This window comes from Kryptolebias marmoratus, linkage group LG11 (assembly GCF_001649575.2).
Source record: "Kryptolebias marmoratus isolate JLee-2015 linkage group LG11, ASM164957v2, whole genome shotgun sequence".
In the NCBI taxonomy this organism is placed as follows: Eukaryota; Metazoa; Chordata; class Actinopteri; order Cyprinodontiformes; family Rivulidae; genus Kryptolebias; species Kryptolebias marmoratus.
The window spans coordinates 24350449-24377006 of NC_051440.1; the positions used below are offsets into that span (position 1 = coordinate 24350449).

Sequence of the window (26558 nt, forward strand, 5' to 3'; positions counted from 1 at the left end):
TTGTGTCCATCTGACTGATCAGTTTAGAATAAAAAGCTTTTTAAGAGTAGCATTTATTGGCAGGAAGAGGGGCTCCCTTAAAATTACTCATGCAATGCGATGTCAGGAAAACCAGGAAAAACAAAATCCATAAAACAAAATCCGCTCAACCCTTTTTCTCATTTCGGTGGTTCATTTGTTTCTCACATTAAAAATTTGTGGCCAGATGCCAGCAACCACGTGTCTTTGTTTACATACAGAAACAGCAGAAATAGGTCAACAATGGAGGCGTCTATGGAAGCGCCGTCTGATATGGAAAAATCCAGCAACTTTGATGTAATGGTATGTATTTACTCCCATAATTGTTGAGTAAAAATGCAGATAAAAGCACTTTGTTTAGATATATTAGTTATATATTAATATATTTGGAAAACTACTACAGTAAACTATTTCAAACAGCACCATTTGATATAGTTTAGGGTAACTTTTTTATGTTTGATTTCATAGTTTGCATGCCTCCAAAAGAATCTGGAATATTAAAATACATGACTGACATCTTATAAACAAGTTAAATACTATATTATAATTTGATTCATTGAAGTGATTCTCTTCTTGTCAATCTTAAACATATTGATAGTTTAATGTTTATGTGATTAATCATCAAATAAAATTATGAAATGAGCTGAATTTCACACGTACAGAAAGTAAAAAGAAACCCCAAATTTTCCATTTTTACTAGTGTGTGACAAAGGAAACTAATCTGCAATCAGTTTTTCTCATTAATAATAATATTAATAATATTTTTGCTTTAAAAATATGGTTACATGCAAGTGGTAGAATAGGTTTCTTCTGTTATTTCTGCTTTCTTAGGGTCATTCTAGTGAAAACCTGACATCATCTGCAGCCTGTGGTTCCTCCCTGCGTGAGACATCTTGTTCACACATTTCATCAGCCAAAACAGCAAAGTTAAAGTGGAGAGAAGTTGTTGTAAAACTGTGAATGAATGATTCAAAAATCCTCTAATCTGCTGAAATCCAAGATTGAAGCAGGAGGCATTTAATGCATCCTGTTCGGGAGTGTTTGACCTCCACCTGCATCGACGGGTGGGAGGAAGAGGACATTTCCCCGCTGCAGCTTTCTGAACGTGTGTGTCTTTAAATGTGTATTAAAGGATGCAATCTCGAGGCAAGGCATGCAACCAGAGTACAAATGCAACCGCAGTGCTCTCGGTGGTTTGAGTCGTGATTAACATTAACTCGCATCTTTTAACATCTGAAAAGAGTCTGATCAGCACGCAGACACACACTCACACACCTCTGCATTACCACCGATCATTGTGTTGACACGCCGTTCTCCCTCGTGAAGAAGATTTGAAATTTTTTCTCCCTCCCATTTTTCCTTTTAGCGTCTCCTTCACAAACACTTCAAGGGCAAACAGAGAGGAGGCACCTGTAGCCTGCCTGATTAACAGACACTTTATTTAAAAACCAAAAGGATTTGGTCTACAGCAGCGAGAAGAATAAAACATTCTGTGCATGTAGGTGCATCCCTCCTAAGGGGAAATTTGCTTCAGTGGTTCTGCAGAACTAAGTTCAGAGCTGACAAGGTTTACGCTGAAATACTAAGAATTTGATCAGGTCTAAGCATCTGTTAAAGGAAGAAATGCTAGCTAAACTGCTGTAAGAAGGAGATAATGTACTATAACAACATGTAACAGCTTTAGGGAGTGGAAATGAAGCTTTTCGATCAGGGAGATACCAAACGTCTCAGAGACAGACATCTGGATTCGTAAGAAGAATTCAGAGCAGTTAAATTTATATTAAAATCATGATATCTCAAAGATCCTTTTCCTGAAGTTTTTAAGCAAAGCAAATAGTGACCTCAGTGCTGCTCATACTGTAACTTTGTTAATTAAAGGCCTAGCATTCCTTCAAGGAATGTGAAGCACCTGCTGCCTCGCCTGCCAGAGGTTTGGATGAAGATCACCTTGTGTTGACAAATTAAGAAGCTGCAGCAGTTTTGGTTGAACCTCTAAAATAACATTATGTCAATCACATGTGATATTGCAATCTCTGAAATATGGAAATATGTTAAATATTTTTGCAGGATCTAGAGACAAACATACACAAGCAAAAACATTTTCACTTTCCACCTTTGCTGGCAGGCAGTCAGGAAGACTTGACCAGCGGGGCAGGATGATGCAGAAAGAAAACCTGAAAATGTTTAGAATTCATTATTCCTCATAGTGCAGACAGTTTTAAACCCCCTGGCAGTGACGATGTGAAGCTCTGCGCTTTTTTTTGGACAGATGACAAGTGTATTCCCTCTGGAGCTGTTTGCAGCAGGCGTTCCGTTGAGCCACCTCAGTGAAACCAGCGAGGACCCAGGATTGTGTGACACAGCTCAGCTGCAGCCAAGCTTCCAGAAAAAAAACCCACACACCCTCAAAAATCCCATTCAGCAACAAGCATTTGACGTGTAGATGGATGATAAGTGGTAAAACTTGCATCAGATCCTTCATTAAAGCATTAACGGCGTGACATTTTACTGAGCGCGGCCTACATCAGATTGTATCTCGTAACCAATTACGGCACAGAAACCAAGAAGACAGATGCCAGACTGAAGCTTCAGCTTTTCTCACGTTCAGTTCTGTCCTCCTCCTTCTCCTCCTCTGATGATTCACTTTTTACCTAAATACATTTTGCATGTCCTAACAGATGAATTATTTTCCTTTGGTGACAAGTTTTTCTTCAAATTTCATCCCTTTCTTCCTCCTGCTTTTCCTTTTTTGAACTAAACTGACCAGTCCAACAACCTCACAACAAAGCAGCCACGAAAGGTGATTGTTTTTTCATCAAATTAGAAACAAAATCATGGATTTTTTTTGTGGTTTTTATCCATTAAAGTGCACTGAATGCAAAGCTCCTCCCAGCATCATTCGTTGCAACCAAACTGTAAAACGCTGAAAGCACTGAGGTAATAAAAGAGCACCTTGATGAGGCTATTTTATGTCCCTTTTAGGGTCATTTTGCATCAGTTTATGGATCTATTGGGGTTTTTGTAGCTGCTTGTTATCACTTTTCATATTTTTATGTCAATTTCCAGTCATTCAAAATTTCCTTGAGGGTTTTTGTGTCTTAGTGTGGCACTTTTAAATGTTTTTCTACTTGTTTGTCTTTTTAAGCTGTATTTTCGTGATGTTTTATACATTTTTGTGGCAGCTTAACGTCTTTCTGTACGCAAGTTGTCGCTTTTCAGATTAAGTTGCCTCATTTTTATAAACTCACTGTAATTCCATTTCTTTGTTGCTGTTTTGTGTTGTGATCATTTTGTTTTGGATGTTTATGTAAAAGAACACAATTTGTGTCTTCTATACTGCTACTTTTAACTTCCACCTAGCCTTGTGCTACGTTTAGCTTTTAGCTTTTGATAACTTTTAGCCAGTGTTCGGCTCCTTTCAGATTTTAGCTAGTGTTCAGCTTTAACAACTCAGTTTTAGCTTCTTTTTCAAGTTCCAGCAAAATCATCCAGCGCCCATCATTCACTCTGTAAATACAGCAAATACATTTTCTCTAGTTAATGTTTAATTTTTCCTGTTATGCAGATATTCTGCAGCTGTTTTAGGTTGAAAACCGGTTTGATTAGTTAAATTTTCCCTAACTGTTGCTTTTTTTCTATGACTTTCCACATTTATTTGTATCTTTTAAATAATATTTATAATAATTTATGCCTTTTTGGAGCTGAATTATGTTTATTTCAGGTCATTTGGTGTGTTTTTGTAGCTCTTTTCCATCTTTTTATATCTCTCTCTTCGTTCTTTCTAACTCTTTTGTGTCTCTTTCTGTTTTCTGTCTTCTTGGATTTGTTTTATGTCAATTTCCTGTTGTTTTACTTGCCTTTATGGCTGTTTTATTTCTATTTTTAAAGAGGGTTGGAGGCAGGCAGGGAACAAAACCACAGCAAGAACTTCAGCTTCCATCATTTGAATAAGCTGATGGTGAAACAGGTATGGTTTTTGCATTTTATTTTAGGATTACAGGATCTTCAGAAGTCTTTGGGTTAACCTGGAGATCTCAGCTCATCAAACAACCTTAACTCGGCTGCAGTCCAACTTTAAATCAAAGAAGAAATTTCCCCATTAACACAGCTTCTTTCTGCAGATATTTGCTGAAGGCCTCTGTGTTCAGCTTTAATATTGAACATATGCACCTTCCTCAATTTTTTCCAATTTTCCACTGACTCCTTCCTCCTCGAGCCTCGTTATCTGCCCCCACTGATATAAAAGCACATCAGAGAGTTGCTAGGCAATGCAGGAAGGGTAAAAACAGCTGAGATGTTGACGTCTGACTTGCTGTCGTCCTGCTGTGAGTCGGTCAGGACTTTGGTAATGAGAGCCCGGGGACTTGGCTGAACCTGTTGTTCATAATATTCCTCAATCACTTTATTCTGAGCGTTTCAGTTGATGTGATTGCAACAAACACAGCTGCAGCCATGTTGTTAAAGCCAGATTTCTGAGGTTAAAAAGTTGAGTGTTTACCCCGAGTCATGTGGATTTAAATAACTTGATTACATGCAAATTTACGGGCAACTTGCACCACTGGTTGATATCAGATTCTCAGTTTTGTGGCCATAACTTCTTGTTTCAATATTAACTCATTCGGTTTATTTTGTCAAGTAATTAAAACAAGTTTATCTTGTTTGATAGTAATCTAAAAAAGTGCATACCCTAATATTTAACTTGTTTCTTCATTTGCCAGAGAGGCAAGAGTTATAATAATGTTTTTGCCCAAATTTGTGTGTGTGTATGTGTTGAAGCGTAAGCAAAATATCTCATAAACCACTGGATAGATTTTAATGAAACTTGCAGAAATAATCAAAAAAATGTGCAGCTAACTGATTAAAGTTTGGAATCAACCTGATTCAAAGTGGCCGCCACAGCCAACTGACCTTAATCTCCACAGAAATGTCTGTAACTCAGCCAATTTTACAGATGTTGAGCTAATATTTGGTGTGGTAGTAGCTGGGAGTCGTCCTCAACACATGTTTTGAGCATTAACACATCTCCTGAGATCTTGCATGAGATTGTGCATGAAGTTATTTACAAATTTTGACCAAAACTCCGTCCCTTCTCATCATAAGATGATTTTAAAACTCGGTGTTCCTTCAATGAATGCTAGGCCTTTTGATTTATGAAGCAAACTCATTTAAAAATGCCATTTCTTGTATTTGTTTCTTCTCTTTTTGGTTTTCCACATTAACTTTGAGGGGTCAGCAGAAGTCCAACAACCAAAAGATCAGCTAAGGTTACCCATCCCGTGGGTTACAGGTGCGTTCACTCAAAAACAGAGACATATTGTGGGCAGGAGGTAATCTGACGATTAGCAGGAGGGAACAAGTTCTCAGCCTCTATCCTCCCATCCCTGCATGACCCTCCTCCATCCCTCCCGCCCTCCTTCCACTCTAATCGCAGGCCTAATTGACTCAGCCAGATTTGGCAACAGGCTTATTAGTGTCATTTCACAGAACAAGGACTGACCTCTGCAGATGGTGGCAGTCAGCATGGAGCGCACCTTTTAAAGCCATGTTTTCTAATGTATATGCAGACACATCTTTTTGACTGAAGGTCTCTTTAATGGTGACTCTCAGCAGAACCAGCAGGTAAACAAGATGCAGGCTCCACTGGAAAAAAGATTTTGCCAGCCCTGATGTCACCCTATTTGCAGGCTAGTCAAATTATTTGTCTACATTTTTGCACAATGTTGGAAGTCAAGGACATCTTCACAGAACTTAGAGTCTATCCTAACTCCCTGCTTTAACATTTGCACACCATCCTCTTGAATTTTAAAATGGTTTTACACACCAACAAATCTGGAAATATCTCCAGGAGAGACTGTTTTAAGACCTCAACTTAAAAGTGTCAATACAATCAAGTGAATGTGAGTCTTCACTGAATCCAAGGAAAACATGAAGTTGCTGAAAAATAACACTTAGCTAAGTACTGTTTCATGTCAAAGTAAAACTTCAGTAAAACAAAATATACGCCCCCCCCTGATGGAACCTCATGCCACACCTTTGCCACCCAAAGAAAAAAATCTCTAGATTTGAAGTTCTTCAAGAGATGCAGGAAAGTTTGCTGATACTCTTCTGTTGGAGAAGGAAAAACCCATAAAGGTCACTGAAATAACCATGAAACTGCTGTTTGGTATCATGAACATGGAGCACAGAAAGGGAGCCTAGAAAGAAATTACAGATAAATATGTTAAAGATAAGGACTTTAAGACAATCTCCAAGCAGCTAGTGACTTCTGCTGCAGCTAATATTCAGAGGTTTCAGGTCCAAAGGACTGTAGCCAACCTCCCTGGGTGTGGTCACAAGAGAAAAACTGATGGCAAAATAAAAAGACAGATAATATGAAGGGTAACAAAAGAGAGATCAGAGGTAAACTCCAAGGTCAAGGGTCATGAGTGTCAGATGGTGCATCTGACACTGATTGTGCACCCAAAGTGGACTTCATGGAAGACAGGCGAGGAGGACACCAAATTATAAAAAAGTGAGACTGGAATTAGTCGAAATGCACACTGACAAGCCACAAAGCTTCTGGGAGAATGTCCTTTTGGACAAATGAGACAAAACTGGAGCCTTTTGGCAAAAAGTCCCATCAACTCTATGTCCACAGACCCAAACAAGAACCAAATAGAAGAACCCTGAACCTACAGGGGAACATGTTCTTGTCCTGCTTTGCTGCTTCTGACACAGGCTGCCTTGAATCTGTTCAGGGTGCAGTGAAATCTTAAGACTACCAAGGCTTTCCGGGGTGAAATATGCTGCCCAGGGTCAGAAAGCTTGGGCTCAGTCGCAGGTCATGGGTCCTCCAACAGGATAATGACCCAAAACACCAAGAATGGTTCAAACCTCTGAGCCCTGATCTAAATCCTGTTAAACATCTGTGGAAGGGGCTGAAACATCTGGAGCAGGAACCCTTCAAACCTGGAGTGGGCCGAAATACCTGAGGACAGGTGCAGAAGTCTCAGCGAGGCTGACAGAAATCACAAAATATGAAGTTATTGTTGAGGCCAGTTTCATTAGTTTGTTTGTTTTTTATAAATCTGCTGAACCAAAATTCATAAGCACTAATTTCCGTTAGTTGATTTTATTTTTTATATTTTTCTAATTATTACTTTAGTCAGTTTCAGGTTATTTCAGTGGTCATTGTGTTTTTTTTTCTTTCTTTAACAAAAGAGTCCAAACAAATGGATCCGTGTCTGTAGGTGTCTGGAGTCTGTGGGGGTTTTTGTGTGATGATTAATCCCTCAGGCTGAAGCAGCCAGCTGGGTGTGAGCGCGTGTTTGTGCAGCAGATCTTACCGCTGTGCGCGCCGAACCAGCGGGGCGCGATATGCAGGGGCAAGGTGTCAGCCAGCGACCCCCGGGACCCCAGATACAGCACCCCGTCCGTGTGATGCCCTCCGCCCCCACCGTCCTGGTAGCCGGTGCCGTGGGGGGCCGCGGTGGTGCCCCCGGACCCCCCTCCGGCTCGATCCGAGTCCGTCCCTCTGGGGGTGTAGAACCCGAAGGGCACGGCGGGACTGTGGTCGATGCCAATCCCGGCCACGGAGCTCACCGAGCGGCTCCGCAGGCCCATGGTGGTGCCGCTCGGCCGGTAGTGGCCGAAGTGGGCCGAGGGTGGCACCGCGCTGTCATCCGAAGAGACGCCGGGGAAAGCACCCCGGGGCCGCCCCGCCGTGCTCTGCTTTCCCCCCATCCGAAGTGGGAGAGGGGACGGGTGGGGGGTGGTTCTGGGTGGAAACAGGAGGGGGCTCGGCTCGATCCGCAAAGGGTCGAGAGAGCCCAGATCAGGCTGTCGCCCCCCCTCCCCTCGGTCCTGTCTGTCTGTCTGTCCGTGTGTCTCAGCAGCAGGCTCGTCAGCTCTGACTCTCCGCAGACGCAACAGTCCGTTTCCCCGCTGAGCCGAACATGAGCCGGAACCCGAGCCAGCCCTGACGTCTGGACCCACCTCACAGACAACAAAATAAAACCTAAACACAGGAGGGGGGAGGAGAAGGGGGGCGGAGGGGAGCTGAATGAAATCCCAGCGCGCGGGTAAACAGATGCGCGCACCGCTCCCCGCGCAGTCCGTCCCAGGTGGGCTTTAACACGGCTGGATCATCGCAGCACGCGCTGATCCCGCCCGGTCCGGAGCTCGGCAGCACCGCAGCGGTCCCTGCGCGGCTCGCGGCTCATCTGATCTCACACATCGTGACAACTGTTGCTGTCTGTCTGACCGACGCGGGGAAAAGACGCTCTGTCTTGGAGAGAAGTGACGTCGTCGCGCCTCGCTCCGTCCGTCTGTCCGTCCGTCCGTCTGTCTGTCTGTCCGCTCCGGTGGGCTCCGAACAGCGATCCTTCCCCCCCCCCCTCCCCCGGAGATCGGGGTCAGAGTGAAGCCTCTCCCCTGTCCGGTCCGGTCCGGTCCGTTCTGCTGCTGCTGCTCCTGGACGGACGATCTGCGCGCTCAATGCGCAAACTCGGATCAGAAACGCAGACAGGAGACGGCGCAGCGACAAGACTCCGCTTTAATTCCTCAGCATGGGATTGGCCTGGATTCTTCTGGTGGGGGGGGGGGATCCGTTGGATTATCTGTGGGAGCATTTAAGGATCATTTCTGGCAGGTGTGCTGAGACCCTGCAGGTACCTGAAGGAGTGGAAAAAACAAATAGAAACTCATTATTTTGTACAAAAATCTAATTAAAGTTATAATTATTATTGTTGTTGAGTCAACAGGTTTTCTCCCCCCACTCTGTTCTGTTTCATTAGAGAGTAAACAATTAGTGATTAAAATGTGCAGAAACTTTACTCAGCTATAGTGAGCAGTCAAACATGGTTCTTTTCACAGATATCCTTCAGTATTTTATTTAATAATAAACATTAATGATACAGACTTGGATAAATCATAGGTTCCATTCTGCAATATTAAAAAACACAACTGATGTAACTGAAGCCAGAAAGCTCAACAACATGCATTTTGGTGAACTCCTGGTTTTCTGCTTACAGTGGAGCCTCCTGGGTCTCATTCCATGATTCAAAATGTGACAAATGGTGTGATCAGAAAGTGAGGCATTTGACCTTAGATTCATCTTAAACACTTTTAGATGATTCCTTCCCATCCGACCCATTTCTTCTTGCATCCACGTCCTGGAAGGTTGGCTACAGTCTTGTGAACCTTCTACTTTTCATTAATCTTGTAGCTGTGGTCAGAGGAACATGAAGCTGCTTGGAGATGATCTTGTAGTCTTCACCTTTTGCATGGATGTCTATAATCTTGGTCTCAGTACCCAGGGGCTGTTTGTTCCCTTTAAATAGATTGAATGGCTGATGGAAAACTTGAAGGACTTGTTACCCTCTTCACCTTTCCAGGTCGCAGGGAGCTGGTGTCTGTCTCCAGGAGTCACTGTGCCAGAGGCGGGGGACACCCTGGACAGGTCACAAGTCCCTCCTGTAACTAATTACGGTCAAACAATTAATTTTAAACATGAATATGATGCAAAATTAAGTCTCTTTAAGGGTACCAACACACCTGCCCAAATTATTTTACCATATCTTCAGGAAACAAATCTGAAAAAATAGAAATTGCAAATATTAGAGGTGATCCTGTTATACAGATGATCTATCTATCTATCTATCTATCTATCTATCTATCTATCTATCTATCTATCTATCTATCTATCTATCTATCTATCTATCTATCTATCTATCTATCTATCTATCTATCTATCTATCTATCTATCTATCTATCTATCTATCTATCTATCTATCTATCTATCTATCTGTCTATCTATCTATCTATCTATCTATCTGTCTGTCTGTCTGTCTGTCTGTCTGTCTGTCTGTCTGTCTGTCTGTAAGAGTTCACTAAAAAGATAATAAAACTCACACATATCTTAATACTTTCCAATAACTATTTTAACTAGTAAACATCCATTCATTATCAAGGTTCAGTTAAGGAATTAATTACTGTTAACAATGCTGCAGTTATTTCCATCCCTCACTGAGGTAAACAACCTTCAGAAACAGCAGAAAAAGACTGAACGGTTACTACATTTCTTAAAGAAATATAATAATTAATTTCATTTTAAGAAATTAAAACGTGACAACCCAGAACCACGAAGGGCTCGAAGCAACAAACAGATTAAATGAATGATTATTTTAATATTTCTAATATAAAACTGATTAAAAGTTAAGGTGGATAATCTAATTTATCATGAACTTTAATCAACTGTAGATTAAACTGTTGGATAAAAAGTAATAAAAGAATTTCAAGACTCAGAGATGTCACTGACATCAATCTTGTTTGACTACACACGTTTGAGCCACCAAGATGTTTAATTGTTTATTCTTTTTATTTATTTATTGTCCTGTTATGGCATTTCAGGCATACCATGTAAAGAAGATGGTCTGCCTACGTGTGTCAGAACAGATTTGCTCTACAAAAAGGATATCTCAAGATGAAATCCTATTTGCATGATTTACTTTATTGAATCAAGACTGAATCTAGTGTCAGAGTAGGCAGGACACGTTATTGTAATAGTAACCTGTTTGTACGACCTTCTACTATCAGGACTGTTTGTGAATCAGTGTGTGAAGGTGTGTGTGTGGGTGGGGAGGGGGGGTAAGCATATGTGTAACAGAAAGACAGAGGGCCATAGCAGCCCCAGGCACCACCAACCAAGGCAGCTGTGCGTCCGTACAGAGGTAGGCCAAGCACGAGACCCGACCCCCCAACGGCCTGGCGCCTGCACCTTCCCCGGCAGAGAAACCACCCAGCACCAAGCAGGAGAAGCCCCGCCCCCACAGGCAGGCACCTGTCCCCTCAGAAGGACCAAGGTGATCGGGCATATACCCATCCTCCTGAGATGTTTAATCATTTAATTGATTAAAGAAGAAATATTACAGCTCAAACTGTTCTCAACCATTGGTAAAAACTGGGGAAAGTATTTAAATTATACATAATATAATCTAAATTAATGTTAATAGATTAATCAGGTAAGTAAAGAAAAAAATGTTTTTATTTCCACACTGTTATTTTTTATTAGATTGGAAAACATTTCAGTTTGCTAAAACTGTTTGTGATTTTGAGCATAACTAAATATTCTTTAAAAAAAGTATTTGAAATGTAAGTTTTTAGATTTACTCCCATAATTAATCTTTTTACTGAAGACAAGCTGAGTCTGCCTGTTCTTCAACATTCCCATGATGCTTTTCTGCTCCCTGTCCAAAGATTGTTAAATTATAAATTCATTTTGATCCCATATGCTGACTTATCTGCCTCCGTTTCTCTGTTTGGTTTGAGACGACTCGGTCTAATCCTTGGTTCTGAGTGTGTTTGGCTGATTGTGTCTCCTCTCATACAGAAGTCTGGCCTCAGGCAGTTTCTTGATGCAACCCAATAAGGTAAGTTATGTTTCGGTACATACTGTCACACAGAAGGTGTTAATCTGTCCTCCTATAACGACAGAAGGTCTATAAATGGTCCTCTCTGTTGCTCAGCCATGTAATCAAACCATCGCCAAATCAAATAAACCAGACACAATCAGCTCGAGCGGATCGAAAATAAATTTAGGAGCACTGGACGAAAAACATAAACGCAGCAGAACAAGAGGACAGCGTTGAAATGCAGAGAATCTCTTTTTAGAGTCTGATAGGAATCAGTTATAGGTGTGATGGCTGAAACTCCACAGAAGCAGCCTTAACAGTTGATAAATGATAAAGAAAAAGGCAATAATAAAAAAACCTAAAAGGCTTTCTTACACACTCATTATGAGCTGAGTATAGGAATAATAAAAAAATTTGAAATATAAGAAAAGTTAATGAAAAATCTTTTTCCTCCATCCTTTTTAAACAATTTGTTTTATATTTTGGGGTTAACAGAAAATTTACAGACTCTTTAAAGAGCAGTTAAAAACAATAATAAAGAAATGTTAAAGTTAACTGTGGAGAATTTGAAATAAAGGCATCATATACAAGTCAGATATATTATTAATTTCATTAGATAAAACTACGCAGCTTCTCCCCGATCCAAACACTTTGATTTATAAAACATGAAAAAAATAATTCACTAACTTTATTACATCCACATTTAACAGGCTCTAAATATGACTTTAAATTTTCATAAAAATTATGACAGGTCTCTGAGTATTTAGGAGGATTTTAATGACTTTGTGTGATTTTTAAAAACCACAATATGCCCATTTTAACTAGAGTGTAAAGTCATTTTTGCCCCATCAGACAATTTAAGATTGTAAATAAAATTATCTCTGCCTTTAAAAGGACTCGTGTGTCTGTTTTACTGCAGACAAAATGAACAGAAAATGAGTTATTTTCTGTTCCTGTCTGACTGTATTCTTCACTCTGTGATCTTTATGTGTGCATGCACTTTATCTGTGTTTTTGAAAGCTCCCAGAGTTGTTGTATCGGCCCATTAAGGGTAATTTTGTGTCACTATAAGGGAGCGGATAGGCCTCTGGGGCCTCACCAAGATAATTCACTCAGTGATCTGTGTCTGTATGCATAGGCACTGGAAGCTTTCACAAATCAATAATAATAAAAATAAACCGACTATAAACTGAGATACAAGTCCAATATTACGTAGAGTTTTTTCATTGTAGCGCCGAAGCTCCGTGAGTGTTTCAGGACCGTTATCTCTCTCCTAATGTTCAGTTTACAGCTGTGAACCGGAACAACACTGGTAACAAACCACTGAGGCAGAAATAAACATTTTTATTTTATCCATTTCTAATGAGATTCACATGAAATCTGTCAGACTGAGACTCACTGCTGACACCGTGTGGTGGAGCAAAGTATTGCACTGTCAGATCCTAATCAGGATCAAAGATGGATCCCAAATCAGCAAAATCTCCTTCCTGTCCAGTCTAAACCACTTTAATGGGATTTTAACTCAGTAGTTTCAAAAGATTTTGCTTTTAAGGCCAAAAACCTTGAGTGCAGAATAAATATTTATTTAGTTTTGTAAAAATCTGACACCAGATGATTTAACTTTAGTCATATTATCTCTGGAGCTACCTGGTGGGTGAACATCAGTGCGTTCAGCTAAAACTATAAAACAAACTTCAAAAATACAGTTTTCATATTGAACATTTCTCCATAAACTTCAAATATATGATTTTAGAAGTTTGTTCTTAATTAAACATAGATCAATTTAGGAATTTTTATCGTTTTGATTTGATTGTAATTCTGATCCACACGTGGGTTTTACTTTTTAAAAGGAAAAAATTCACTTTAATTCTTTTCTAGCTGAAATGCCTTCGAGTGAAAGTGCAGTCTACAGCTCTCCCTGCAGCAGGATTTTCCCAGGATTCATCAGGTTCTTGGGGTCGAGGGAATCCTTGAGACCCTGCATGACCTGGATGGCCAGAGGTCCCACCTCTTCGCGCAGCAGAACTCTCTTTCCCAAGCCCACTCCGTGCTCCCCCGTGCACGTTCCGTCCATGGCAAGCGCTCGCCTACACAGGAACAAAATAACACTGCGTGTCAACGTCTATAAGAACAAAACATCAGCACAGAAACATAAAACGCCCAAAGTTTTCATGTCTCCAGAACGCTGAAGAACGTTGAGTCCTGCTGTCTTGAGTTTATAACGCTAACTTTGAATGGTAATTTCCATTTTAAAGACGTCAGTCATGTTACCGGGCCAGCCTCTCGGTGAACAGGTGGACTCTGTGCAGCTCATCCGGGTCACTGGGATCCACAACCATCAGGCAGTGGAAGTTACCGTCACCCACATGACCGGCGATGGGACCTGAAACACAACACAAAGACTTTAATCACACCTGAGAAGCTGCGTCGGATTTTTATCTCTTCATTTTCTTTTGGTGCATTTGCTGTTTTTATTCAATTTTAACATATTCAGTCTACTGAGACACAATAAACAACACATGGTCCACTGAGGACAGGCGTCCATTCAGGACTTTTACATCGTTACATGGAGTTCTGTGATTATGTGCAAAAAACCCCACTTCAAAGAATCTGAACTATCTTTTCAAGCATTTTTTTTTGTTTTATCAGATAAAAATTGAGGGAACAGTGAAGTAATTTTAAAGATAAATATAACTTTCTTCATACTGTATGTAGGTGTAGTGCTGGTTGTTGAGTAATAAAACTAAATCACACTGAAAGAAATCTGGTCACAAGCTCGTGGCACTGAAAACATGAAAACAAATATTTCACTCTGCCCTGAGCTCACCAGTCAGACGGTTCTCAATCAGGTCTTTCTTCGTCTCAACGATAATCTGAGGCAGTCGAGACAAAGGGACACACACATCTGTGGAGTACGCCTTCAGAAACACACACACACACACAGAGGGAAGATAAGGTCACAGTGTTGGAATGACATCAAGTTTTTGTCTCTTGCAATCCTTAAATTTGAAACCTTTAACAAAATGAGACAAAAAAGAGGCCCCATGTGGGCCATGTTGATGAAAAATAAATGTTTGTGTCACACTGAGCGATCACCCACAGGCTCGTTGTTAAAAGCCGAACCTCCCAACATCTCTGTGACTCAAGTTTCCACACAGCAGCAGTTCATTAAGTCAAACTGTCAGCTTAATGGCGTTTGGTCCCCGCTGTGTTTTTAAAAACAATATTAGATGTGTTTGGATCCTAACATTAAATCTGCAACTGGTTACATTTTGGAGCCAACCTGATTCAAAATGGCTTCAGCAGCTAATTGACCACAGCAAACACAAAGGTGGCGATGACTCAGCTGAGAGTCGTCTCTAACACACACTCTGAGCACTAACAGATCTTTATTTAAACTCTGGTGATATGCATTCCTTCACGTAATGCTCCTTTCTTCTTCTTTTACCTGTATTTTAATTAAAGATTAATGCCAAGAGGAGGTAAAACACTAAAAAGAATAAATTAAACACACATTAATGTTGTTTTTTTCCCGCAGCTCGTTGAGAACATGGTTTTCTTTTCATTTGTTGTTGCAACAAATGTCAGCAGCTGATGGGCTTTCCACGTCTGTGCACAAAACCTTTAAGCAAACGGAAGTTTTCAGATATATTTGAGTCATCTCTCCGGTGAAGCTTCTATTCTCATATTTTCTTTTTCTGCTTTTTAACTTTCCGAGAACATTGATTCTATCTGCCAGCTCCTCTGTGTTTCGCTGCACGTTATGACACCTTGATTAGTTTACCTTGCAGCCCGGTCTGAGAGCCTGCGCAGCGTACCAGGCGTCATGGCGAGCTTTCCACAGACAGTTTCGTGTTTCTGTATCCCGAGCCCACTGGAAGTCTGAACCTTCGTTACTCTGAGTGATTTCCTCTGCAGAAACACACACACAGGTTTATAAATACCTCTGAGTTCAGTCATTTTAAATCTATGCAGACTAGTTAATGTTCTAATTTTACACAAGCATTAACAAAACTAAGTTCCCACCTGATCCCACACTCGCTTTAAGATAAATTTCCAGCTGTTGATGTTCGCAGACATTACAGCAGGAAACTGATCTTGATGCCAAACAGGAGGAGTTAACTCCATCCCATAATCCCTCAAATAAAAACTCTGACTAAACATGCCTCAGATAAAATCCTAAATGTGTTGAAACCCCCTGCTATAATAACTTTAATGCCTCAGGTCTGCAAACATCCACATGCTGCATCAGTCTTTAAACAGCCGTCATTTTAAACAAGAGCTTTTTAAATAAGATTTTGAAAACGTTTGTGTTTGTGTCTAGTGCTTTTTCTAAAAGTGACAACAAATTTTTAATTTAAGATGAATCAAAACAGAAAAACAGTCTACATTAGCCTCTTTTATTGCTCTTTCTACTCTGAAACAATCTAGTTAGAAACTTTTAAAATCTAAACATTTAGCTCAACCTTTTGCAGCAGCAACGTGACACCAGGAGGGATAAGATGTTGGTCATTTGTCAGAGAAACTTGTCTTATCTGCAGACTCACACACCGGCTGTGGCGACTTGTTCTTCGAGGCTTCGTTCGGATCCGTGGAACTCCAGGAACAGAGTCGGGGTCACGGGGTAGGACAGGGAGCTGAACCTGTTACAGGCGTCTATCATCACATCATCCAGAAACTCTGGGTCAGAAACACAGAAAGGACAAACAAAATGGGGATGCATATTCCAGTGACACACCTTTTAGTTTATTTTCATCCATCAAACCAGGATTCTATTACCTCCCACTGAAGAAGTCTGTTTTGTAAAACAGATCAATATAGTTTAATCTCGTCCTTGTTGGCCTGTTTTTTGTCTTATCTTTCACCAGGCCTTAAATTATCAGGTCTAATGTCATGTTGGGAGAAGAAAGGACGAGACAGATTTGACCTCACAGCAGCTCGTAATCAAAATACATTCATTCAAACTGTTAAACTGTTGTGGTTATCTGCTTTAAGGTGTTACCAACGGCAGATTTTAGTAGCTGAAAATTTCTTCTGTTATCTGGATGCTGATAGGAACTTTACAGTTTTCAGCCATGTTTAAAGCAACACTGGAATCGGAACATTTCTGGGCATAAAAAGGCGAACAAGAACAGGGTTACTGCAGTTAAATTTAAGACTTTTTAAGACCAGTATGATTCAAGTTTAAGATCTACACAAATTACAGAAATCAGCCAAACCGCAGAGAGCTGATGTCTACCTGTGGACAGGTCACCAGTCCATCAGAGAGACAAAAGAGGAGGACAACCACCCTCACTCACACCAATTTAAAGTTGCCGATTAACCTAACATGCATGTTTTGGTCTTTGGTTTTTGGTCAGATGAAAAGAATACAAGAATATGAATAATGTATCGTTACCACAAGGTTTTCAAATGATCCTGCAACGTCTGCTTTATTAATGCTATAAACCATGTGAGGCCGGGTTTATCAGGGAGTCAGATGAGAAACTGTACAGCCTTTAATGTGTTTCATGACTGATTATAACTTCAGCTATAAACTTTATCTCCTCTCAGAACAACAAACTGTTCAGTCTTGTGTGAAAGCAGGTTACTCAGTATCTTTGTATATAGAAATGTTTGTATGGAAAAGTAGTTTTTACATTCTGGAAATTACATTTTACTGTTATTATGTTCTTGTTTGAGTAGTTTCTTTTACATATGTAGAAACAAGAATGATTTCTACCAGAATCATTAAAATATTTCTCATTATTTCCCGTTTTCCTTGATCCTTCCTCACCGATGCGAGCGATGGGGACCCCAGCTTGGAGAATCTGCACGGTGCTGTCGACAGCAGCCTGGACGGAGGGGAAGGAGCAGACAGCCGACACCATGGCCTCCGGGATGCCATACAGGCGTAACGTCGTTTTGGTGATGATCCCCAGGGTGCCCTCAGAACCTACGAACAGGTTCGTCAGGTTGTAGCCGGCTGACGTTTTTCTGAAGACAGAAAACAAAAATTAAGGCAATTAAGTCCAACAACCAACGATGAAACGTGCATCTATGACGTCGGAGCCACACCTGGGGCGTCGGCCCTTCCCAGCTGTGTGTATAACGATTCCATCGGACAAAACCACCTCTAGGTTCATAACGTTTTCCCTCATAGTCCCATAACGAACTGCATTAGTACCAGAGGCGCTGGTGGCAGCCATGCCACACAGAGAAGCATCAGCGCCGGGATCTGAGATCAACAAACAAACAAATCAATCAGATCATACAGAATAATAACTAATTATTGATGATAGTTTGCCAGTAAAAGTCTGCCATGCTCATCCTTTACTGTGCTGCTGGACTGACCCACAGGGAACCAGAGGCCGGTGTCACGCAGGTACGCATTGAGGGCTTTCCGAGTCACACCGGGCTCCACCGTCACATCAAAGTCCTCTGGGTGAAGGTCCAGGATCTGGTCCATGTTCCTTAAACTGAAGCACACACCACCCTGGGGATGGACATGAACACATGTGGCATGAGTCTGATACATATTCCACTTTCTTTCTTAAACATAAAAACACATTTTAGAGTTAAAGTTGGAAGCACAACTTCTTCTTAAGAGGAACTGCTGATAATTCTCAGATAGAACCTGTTTCAGCACACGTTCTTTCACCTTCACAGCACCGACCCCTCCCTCCAAGCCGGTCCCCGTGCCAAACGGGATGATGGGAATGCTGTGGTCATGGCAGACCTTGGCCAGAGCGCTGACTTCCTCAACACAGCGAGGAAACACCACCACATCTGGGGGACGACATCTGGACGGCAGCAGTACAAGATTCTCACCACTTTTTGTGTTTCTTTACATTTTTTTAAATCTGCGCCTGTGAAAACTGACGAGACTTACTTGTGAACAGACTCATCTTTGCCGTGTTGTTCTCTGACGGCTTCACCCAACGAAACTCCGTCCTCACCACAGATGGACCTGAAGGCAGAGAGAACCTTGTCCACAGCAGCCTTCAACAAAAGCAACAAAATAAATAAATAAACAGGATACTGAGGCATCAGGAGGAGGAGGGAGGTTAAATCTGACACTGTAAACTAAAACTAAATGTACTAAAAACAATAAGCAAATAAACATTTCTTTAGCAAATACTAATATCAGTTCACCTGTCTTGTTGTCATTTAGCCGTGCAAAGTTCTGACATGTTTTTTATTAATAATAATTTAATCAGTCCACAATTCAATAAAACACAAGAAATTAATCAACTTTTGTATTTAAATTGCTATTATTTGTTTTCAAAAGTGACGCAAAATGAGACAACAAGACAATAAAATATGTACAATCTAACAACAAAAAAAAGACAACCAAAAATGTTAAATAGGACAGATGTAGAGCAAGTTTGACAGCAAACTATTCACAAGAGGTTTACATTAAAACAAATGATTTCAATTAAAAGAGCTTTAAAATAACTTTAAAATAATACTCTTTATGCATCTGCAGGAAAATCCAGGATCAAAATGAAAAAAGTTCAAATACTTAAATAGGAAGCAAACAATAAGGGGATAAAAAGTTTTCTGGTTACTTTACCTAAAGATGATCAATGCAGATTGCTATTATACCAACCCACTAACCAGGAAAAAATGATTTATTTATCTATTTAAAGAGATGGTTAGGGAAAAAAAAACAAAGTTGTAGCTGAGTCAGCACTTATAGTAAAAATAAAAATCTAATTTAGAGTCACAGTCAAAGTTAGAAACATCCTTTGTAAATTCTGAGGTTTGAACATGATTACCGTAATTATCATAAAAGTAAATGACATGAATCAAAAACACCAGAGGTTTAGAAAAAAACTCGAGCTTAAGAAATAAAAAAGTAGTTTAATGATAGTAGCTTATAATGTAACATATTGCACGTTTGTTTGTTTCTTATCAACCTGTTCTTTAATACGTGATTTATGAGCTAACTGTTGATCAATTTCTCCTCAGTCTGCAGGAACAGAACCATCATAACCTTTGAGTTGTCTCCAGTCTGTACGCGACCTTCTCCCACATAACGCGTGAAACAAACAGCAGCTCAGATTTTACTTTAATTATTTTTAAATAACTCACCTTCGCGGTGTTTTCTGAACTAACGCTGCGACACTGAAGGAGACAACGCCGGAGAGACAGCAGCCTGAGACACGGACTCCGGCCGAGCAACATTGTATTTTACTGAGCCGAATGTCACCGTCACTTCCGGATTAGTCAAGTTCACTTCTGCAACTTCCGCTACACTGTTTTCAAAATAAAATATCAACTGGCGCTTCCACACGCCTGACCCCTGGGGCTTTGGGGCCTCTTTGGTTTCTCTACCGTAGCTCTTTGCGGCTTTGACCTAAAATAACATGAAAATAAACATTTATATTTAAAACCACTATAGGAAAAGCTAACTGTAGCACTTCTCTTGTCCAGGTTTCTGCAAAATGTGTGTATAAGGCTCAAACAATCAGTTTGTTCTGATAGTTTGTTATCCAGTTTACCACTTCAACGTTTAACTTACAGTGTGGGCTGTCTCTGAAACCCTCTAAAAATAAAACATTTTAACACTTTTACAGCAGGTTGCTGAGGGGAAAACAATAACAACAACAACAACAACAACAATGCAGTTTTGCAAATATATTACTTCGATACAAACAATTGAAATCAAGTGATCTGCAAAAATATGGAAAGTCATTCTAAGAACTAGGAGAATTAAAGTAAAGGCTTCATAATAATAATAATAAAAGTTCAAGTAAATGAAGCTACTTGTCATTGTTGGAAAAATTCCCATTAGTCGCAATTAAATATCCAATTAACAGTCTAAATGTATATGCTCAATCTAAGAATTTTTCTGTGACACAGATATATTTATCAAAGTAGTGATTCACATAAGCCTCCATAATTCAAATGAATGTTTTTCACATTTTCATAAGAGCTTGGTCTTTTCTTTTGTCCTAAAATGTAAAACTACAGATAAAGGTAAACACTTTACAACCCCAATCCAAAAAATCTGTCGAAGTTACGTATCTCAAATGTAAAAACTTAAAAAAAAAAATGTACATTTTTAATTAAGGTTGTATTTTAGTTCTTTGATTTTATAATGCAATAAATGAGTTTTTATGTGTAGCATTTATATAAAACTTAATATTAAGTTGTATTATTAAAGTTTTTAAACTATATTTTTATGTTCAAGTAGATTTTGAGTAGCTGGACAAATTTTTATTTAATGTAAGAAGAGACAAAATATGCTGATTTAATTGTAAAATTTGCTGACTTATAGTCAGTTACTCCAACAAATCTTTATAGAACGATATAGAAAAAATAATTTAATTTGAAATAATTTGTTTTAAACAAAAATATTGTTTTTAGAATTATGTGCTTTTATGTTGAAGGTCATTTGAAGTGCTTCCGGTTACTTCCTGTATGCGGACCAGTGGAAGAAAATGTTTCCGCCGGAAGATGGCGCTGCAGGCAAAAACCGAAGACAGAAAGGCGGTGTCAAAGTTTAATACAGGAACGAGACTTTAAAGGTAGCTCTAAAACCTTCTCCTTTCAGTACAGAGGAAGCTAAATGTTCAGTAATTCGTTCTTTTCTTCAGCTGTGAACATTTACAGTGACGTCCTGACGTGTTGTTTTTGTTGTCATTGCTGTTAAACAGCTGTTTCCTGCTCGGATCAGCTGTGTTTGATTAAAAAAAGGCTCAAAACATGTAGAAACCACGAACTAGCTGTGGTTCCTAAACTATTTTAAAAACAGTAACACTACGTTAATATTGGATTTTAAATGTAACCTGGTAAATTTGTGCTTAAAAACTGTTCGGAATCACGACGCAGGTGTTGTTTTGAAACAAGTGTAAATGTATCTGTTATAGAAGATCTCCTGCTCTTGTTGTTGTGTAACGACCTCCTAAAAGCTGCTGTTTCCCTCTGAAAAGCCATGTATCCTGTTGACCTGCCACCTGTGGAGGACACCGAGCTTATGTCAGCATCTGAACTTTACCTGTCGTCCCTGAACGCAACACCGTGCAATAACAAGTGGTTTGAGTCATCCCAAACCTCAAAGGTAGCAGTTTAGAATGACTCTCATTTATAGGTTTTAACTTATCTAAAAAAAAAAAAAAAACACTTTTTGTGTACATTTGTTCAGTTTTATTGTTACCAAATGTGAAATCATTTCATGGCATGCTTTGTCCCTCTAACAACCTAAAAGAATAAAACAAAAAACAAAGATTCAGACAATTCTGTCTCACGAAACATCAACAATTATCAAATCTAGACCTTAAAATCGCTAATTATTTATTTCCCCCTGCTTAAACCATATTAATTACTGACATGAGTACCAAAAAAGCTCCTAATGAGAATTTCACTTGTGGACTAATTGATAAATCAGCTCGTGATCACAGTAAAACAGAAAGCTTTTTATAAAAACTGAATCTCTGAAAATGGACTATTTGGTTAATTGAATTTTGTCTGATTTTAGCTGGGACTTTCAGATAACTGGGTTATATAATCCAAGCTTTATCGCCTCTTGTAGCAACAATAGGAGTTTTGCATTTTTATGTTGTTAAAACCTTTTTTCTTTATTGTAATCTTCCTCTCTGCGCAGGTTGCCATAACAACAGCCAATATAAGACCGCTGCGGCTCTTCGAGGATAACCATCCTGCCTGCGAGGTGCTGGCGCTTCATCCTCCAGAAGATCCATCACAAGGTTTTCAGCTGCACGTCTCTCCGTGGACACCCCGATCCAGACAACAATTAACACTTGCTGCTATGTTTTCACCCTCCAGTCGTGGCGTTGTACCTGCACGACAAATGGTGGCGTTTGGACAATGTGTTGCGAACGTCCAGTAAATCCAGAAGTGGCTTGGTGTCTGTAAGTGTGCAAATGTTCTTTTTCTTTTTATAGGATAGAGTCACAACTATTGTGTAGAGCTACACAATCCGTCAGGCTCTGTAAAACATTTAGGAGCATTTAACTCTGTCTCATTCAAATCTCTGTTCATATTTGGTATATTGGTGTGATGATGGAGAGTTTTTTTTTAATGAGAGTGAAGACACAAGAAATAAAACGGGTCCTGAACTGTCCCATCCACAGGCGCAGTCGATTATAGAGAGGCTGATCGTGTTCCTGCTCAGTCAGGTTGCGGAGAGGCCTTCTCCACCTGAGCAGGTGTTGTTCTCCCTGCACCCCCGCTCAGAGAGCTGCAAAGTGCTGTGGACGGACAACCAGGCGGTGGGCTTTTACACCGTCAAACACAAAGGTGGGGTGGTGGAGGAAGGTGACATCATTTACAGTAACTAAACAACACAAGCGTTGGAAGAATTTACACAAGTTCAACGTTTGGATGATGCATGAGAAGCAACAAAACAGGATTATTATTTATCAGCACAATATATTTTATTAGATTGTTGCATTATTAGAATCTAAACTTCAAGCTTTAGTAGCTGTAAGTTCATCATCTATTATCCTCTATTAAAGTTTCTTGCAGCAGCTGTAAGCTCCATGAAGTACCTGCTCAGCTTCAGACACACACACACACACACAGCGGTGCATTCAGGGGATATCTGGCAGGTAAAGGGCTTCTCAGAGTTCTAACATGTCAGTGCTCAGTGTCTGGCAAATCAGTTTCATAACCTCTGTTGTGTGTTTTGACAAAGGCCAGACTGAGGGCTGTGGAGTTTTAGTTCCTACTTCCTGTTCTCATACAAGTGTTTGAGTAAAACTTTGCATTTCAGCGGGAGAGTCTGTTGAAATCTGTGTGCCATTAAATCAGTTCTTTAGACCGGAGGAAAGAAGGATCCAAAAAGGTGCAATAATCAAAAACACAAGATCCTTTTGTGTAAGGCAGTAATTTCTGTCAGCTCTCAATCTGCATTTCTACCTCCGTGTCATTCAAAAGTCCAGGAAGCATCCATCCATCCATCCATTTTCTTTAACCGCTTCTCCATTCCGGGTCGCGGGTAGCTGGTGCCTAACCCCAGTCCAGGAAGCAGTAAAATGATATTCTCGTGGTTTGGTTTAATGGTCGATCACTCAAGCTTTTTGTTTTTATCATCAAGCTTTTACATGGCGGCCATTTGATCTGGAATTCTAGCTGGTAGTTTCCAGGACACTAAAGGAAGTATTTCACTGGGATACGACACCTGGCAACTTGTTGGCAAACAGCTTTCACAAGAGAGTTAAATTTTCTCCTAGAAAAGACACCAAGTCATCGTGGGTGTCTTGAACTTGGCTGTATTTTGACACCAGCACAGGAGCTCTCCTCTAACAGAAAACATGTCCAGGTCTAAAAGAACCACACCGATAATAAATCGTATTTATTGAAAAATGGGTCCAAATTTGCTCGCTTACATTTTAAAAGTGTACTCCAGTAGATTAAATAATAAATGTGAGAGCAGCTGCAAATGTGGGTGGAGGTGGGCAATGAAATCTTTTTAACGGTCTAGAATACAGAATTCAGTGAGACTGCGACTGAAGATTTGTCTGTTTTCTCTCAATTTAGTCAAGTTTGAGTCACCAACTAGTCTCCAACAACCACAGCCCAGAGAGATATGACCTTTACTGTAAATTAAAACCATTTTTGCTCTGGCATCACATAAGACTGCATTTGGGCCTTCATGTAGTAAAAGTAACATAATTTAATCCAGAAATTTGTGAACTTTCAGAAAACAAAAATCTTCTGGCTTTTGATTCCTCCTTGTAGGACTTTTCCTCAGTTAGAGCCAGAAATGAGAGGGCCTGTTTGGTCGGGTATTATTATGGTTTTACTCCCTCCTGTGCTGTTGCAGGCAGCCTGTGTGACGGCTGGAGCAGCTGCTGCTACCTGCTGCCCGTCCTGGACACGCTGCTGGTGAGGAGGAGCTGCAGGAGGAGAGGCTTCGGCCTGCAGATTCTGGAGGATTTCTGCTCCTCGTTCTCCTCGGAGGAGTTTCTCGGACTCAGCTCTCCGTTGTCTCCCAGCATGGCAGCAGGTTCAGCTGAAGTCCTCCTGTTGATCTCTTTATTTACATCATATCTCACTTCATTTCTCTTGATACTTTTAGCTTTTTGCTATATTTATCTATTTTTTCTTCTTTTAGCGTTACCAGCTCAGTTTTAGATTGGATTTATTTTACTGACAGTCAGAATTTTGTACTGGCTGCATTCACAGCGGTGGGAATAACTAACGTAGTTGTGTGGAAATGTTTTTCCCCACATGCACTTATTGAAGCAATTATCTTTTTATGTTCTGTGCCAGTCATGACACCATCCTGCTGGAGTGTTTTATGCTCAGCTCTGAAACTAAACCTTACAATCTTCTCAGAGACAACAGATATTAGCAAAAAGCCACAAAAGCTGAAGAAAATAAACTATTTCTTTTAATTTTTCACCTTTTCCCATAAAGTACGTTAACGCGTGTGGTAAAAGCTTCTACTTCCTTAGCTCAGATTTCAATATATCTGACAAATATCATATATGTTGATGACACCTGGGTCAGAAGCCAAGGTTATTCAGTTAAAGATTGTTCCTTAAAAGTCTTTCCTTATTGGCGTAAATAAACCTGCATGTGTGGATGTTTATGTAGAAGGATGAGGCCATCAAACCTGAGTGGAGAAGATAATCTAACAGGAAACACTGCAGGGACTTTATCCTTCTTGTGACTTCTCACTTCTGCAACAGAACTGGACAGTGCAAAATTAAAACAAACAAACACCGTATGCAAAGCAAAACGTAACAAACTGAAATAAAAACTAAATTATTGTTTTTAATGGCGATGTTTTGTGTGAACGTCCAGTGGTCAGGAGGTTCCTGCAGCAGCACGAGGAGCAGCGGGAGCGTCTGTATGAGGTGGAGGCTCCGGGAGGATGGACTCAGCGCCGCAACATCTGGCTCAACATCCAGCTGGGTCGCTACTCATCCAAGCAGCAGGTGAGAATCGGGTTTATGACGAAGGAAATTTTCACAATTCCTCAATATACCTTAGCCTAATAAATAAATTTAGAGTCACGTGAACTCAGAGTATTTGGTCAAACCTTGAAAATATCGCGCTCAGAGTACGTGTTGTGATCGACTTTCAGCTTCTATCCCACCAGATTTTAGAGTTAAAGCTACTTTTATTTTTGCTAAGCTCAATAAGCCATCGTGAAATGGATTGACTCCAGAAGTTAATCAGTTATAAAGGAAGGTTTGTTTAAAACCCACCCAGAGGTTCAGGAGATATTTTGAGTTGACTTTGAAGAATTTATGGTAAAACCTGATCCTCCCCTCACTCAAAAAGTCATATTAGAAATATTAAAGAATGTTCTAGGAATGGTGATGAATGAGTGTTAGTGAGGATGCTCTTTGTCACCTCGGGAGCTTTTAACGGATCCATGAAGGCTGCAGGAGAACTCCCTGTTTTGTGAAGTGTGTTTCGTGTGAGCTGTGGAGTGATTTATAACAATGTACTGAAAGTTACATTAGAACAAATGATGTCAGCTCCTTTTAAAGCCGTTCCCGTCTCCGTGCAGGAATGTGCGGAGGACTCGGCTCCTTTCAGCACCTGTAACATGAACACTCCCCTGGTGGCGGCCTCTGCTGAGCTACACATGAACCGCTGTGACGTGAACCACGGAGAGCGCTCCCCGAGCAGCGAGATCTCTGAGACAGGATGTTTTTCTGCCGCCCACTATGATGGGCCGGATTTAAGATCTCACAACAGGCCACGAATCAGAGAATGGCCACGAAGGAGGAGAATGAAATCTAAGATTGTTTCATCAAGAAAACACAGCGGAGAGAATTCAGTGGAAACGGAGAAATGGCCCAAGAGAGCCAGAAGAACAAAAGTCAACTTGTGAAAATACAGACTGAGGAGAAGAAACTCTTCACACACTGTGATCCATTTAAACACTTTTGGAAACTTTATTTTCAATTCCAAAAAAGTGGGAAGGTTGTGTAAAATGAAAATTAAAACAGAATGCAATGATTTCCAGACCTCATAAAGCCATATTTCATTCTTAGTGGAACATAGTAAACATCAGATGTATACTTTTTGCTTTCTAATTGTTTCTGCAGATTTTGTGCTGTTTTAGTCGTTCATATATGAAAACTTTCAGCTCCTTCAGGAGATGGCTGCTGTGACAGTTTGGGTTTTGTAACTTTTATACCTTTTATAATATTTAACTTTAATTACAAAAGACTTTCC

The 26558-nt window shown here is 40.2% G+C and overlaps 3 protein-coding genes across 4 annotated transcripts in view; 1 reads left to right on the forward strand and 2 right to left on the reverse strand.

The window, feature by feature from the left end:
• Positions 1-8444, reverse strand: part of znrf1 (zinc and ring finger 1) — a 41186-nt gene extending 32742 nt beyond the window's left edge. Inside the window, exon 1 of the mRNA XM_017428861.3 lies at positions 7344-8444. Within this exon, the coding sequence (XP_017284350.1) occupies positions 7344-7740 (397 nt within the window). The 5' untranslated portion in view covers positions 7741-8444. The remainder of the gene's footprint in view (positions 1-7343) is intronic.
• Positions 8445-12732: 4288 nt separating this feature from the next.
• Positions 12733-19615, reverse strand: ldhd (lactate dehydrogenase D). Its single transcript, XM_017428871.3, has 11 exons — positions 19485-19615; positions 18280-18389; positions 18049-18190; positions 17742-17883; positions 17466-17625; positions 17185-17384; positions 15960-16088; positions 15193-15320; positions 14236-14326; positions 13680-13791; positions 12733-13495 (listed from the first exon to the last, which is right to left on the reverse strand). Exons 1-11 carry the CDS (start codon positions 19575-19577, stop codon positions 13315-13317), a joined length of 1488 nt encoding a protein of 495 aa, XP_017284360.1. The 5' UTR covers positions 19578-19615; the 3' UTR covers positions 12733-13314.
• A 1200-nt stretch (positions 19616-20815) lies between these two features.
• On the forward strand, positions 20816-26340 carry fam169b (family with sequence similarity 169 member B). 2 transcript variants are annotated; one of them, XM_017428869.2, is made up of 8 exons: positions 20816-20923; positions 21329-21456; positions 22000-22102; positions 22182-22267; positions 22490-22655; positions 24184-24366; positions 25170-25303; positions 25885-26340. In XM_017428869.2, the coding sequence occupies exons 2-8, from the start codon at positions 21331-21333 to the stop codon at positions 26209-26211; spliced, it is 1125 nt and encodes a 374-aa protein (XP_017284358.1). In that variant the 5' UTR covers positions 20816-20923; positions 21329-21330; the 3' UTR covers positions 26212-26340. The 2 variants fall into 2 exon arrangements, with proteins under 2 accessions (XP_017284358.1, XP_017284359.1); XM_017428870.2 differs by lacking the exon at positions 24184-24366.
• Positions 26341-26558: the final 218 nt, after the last annotated feature.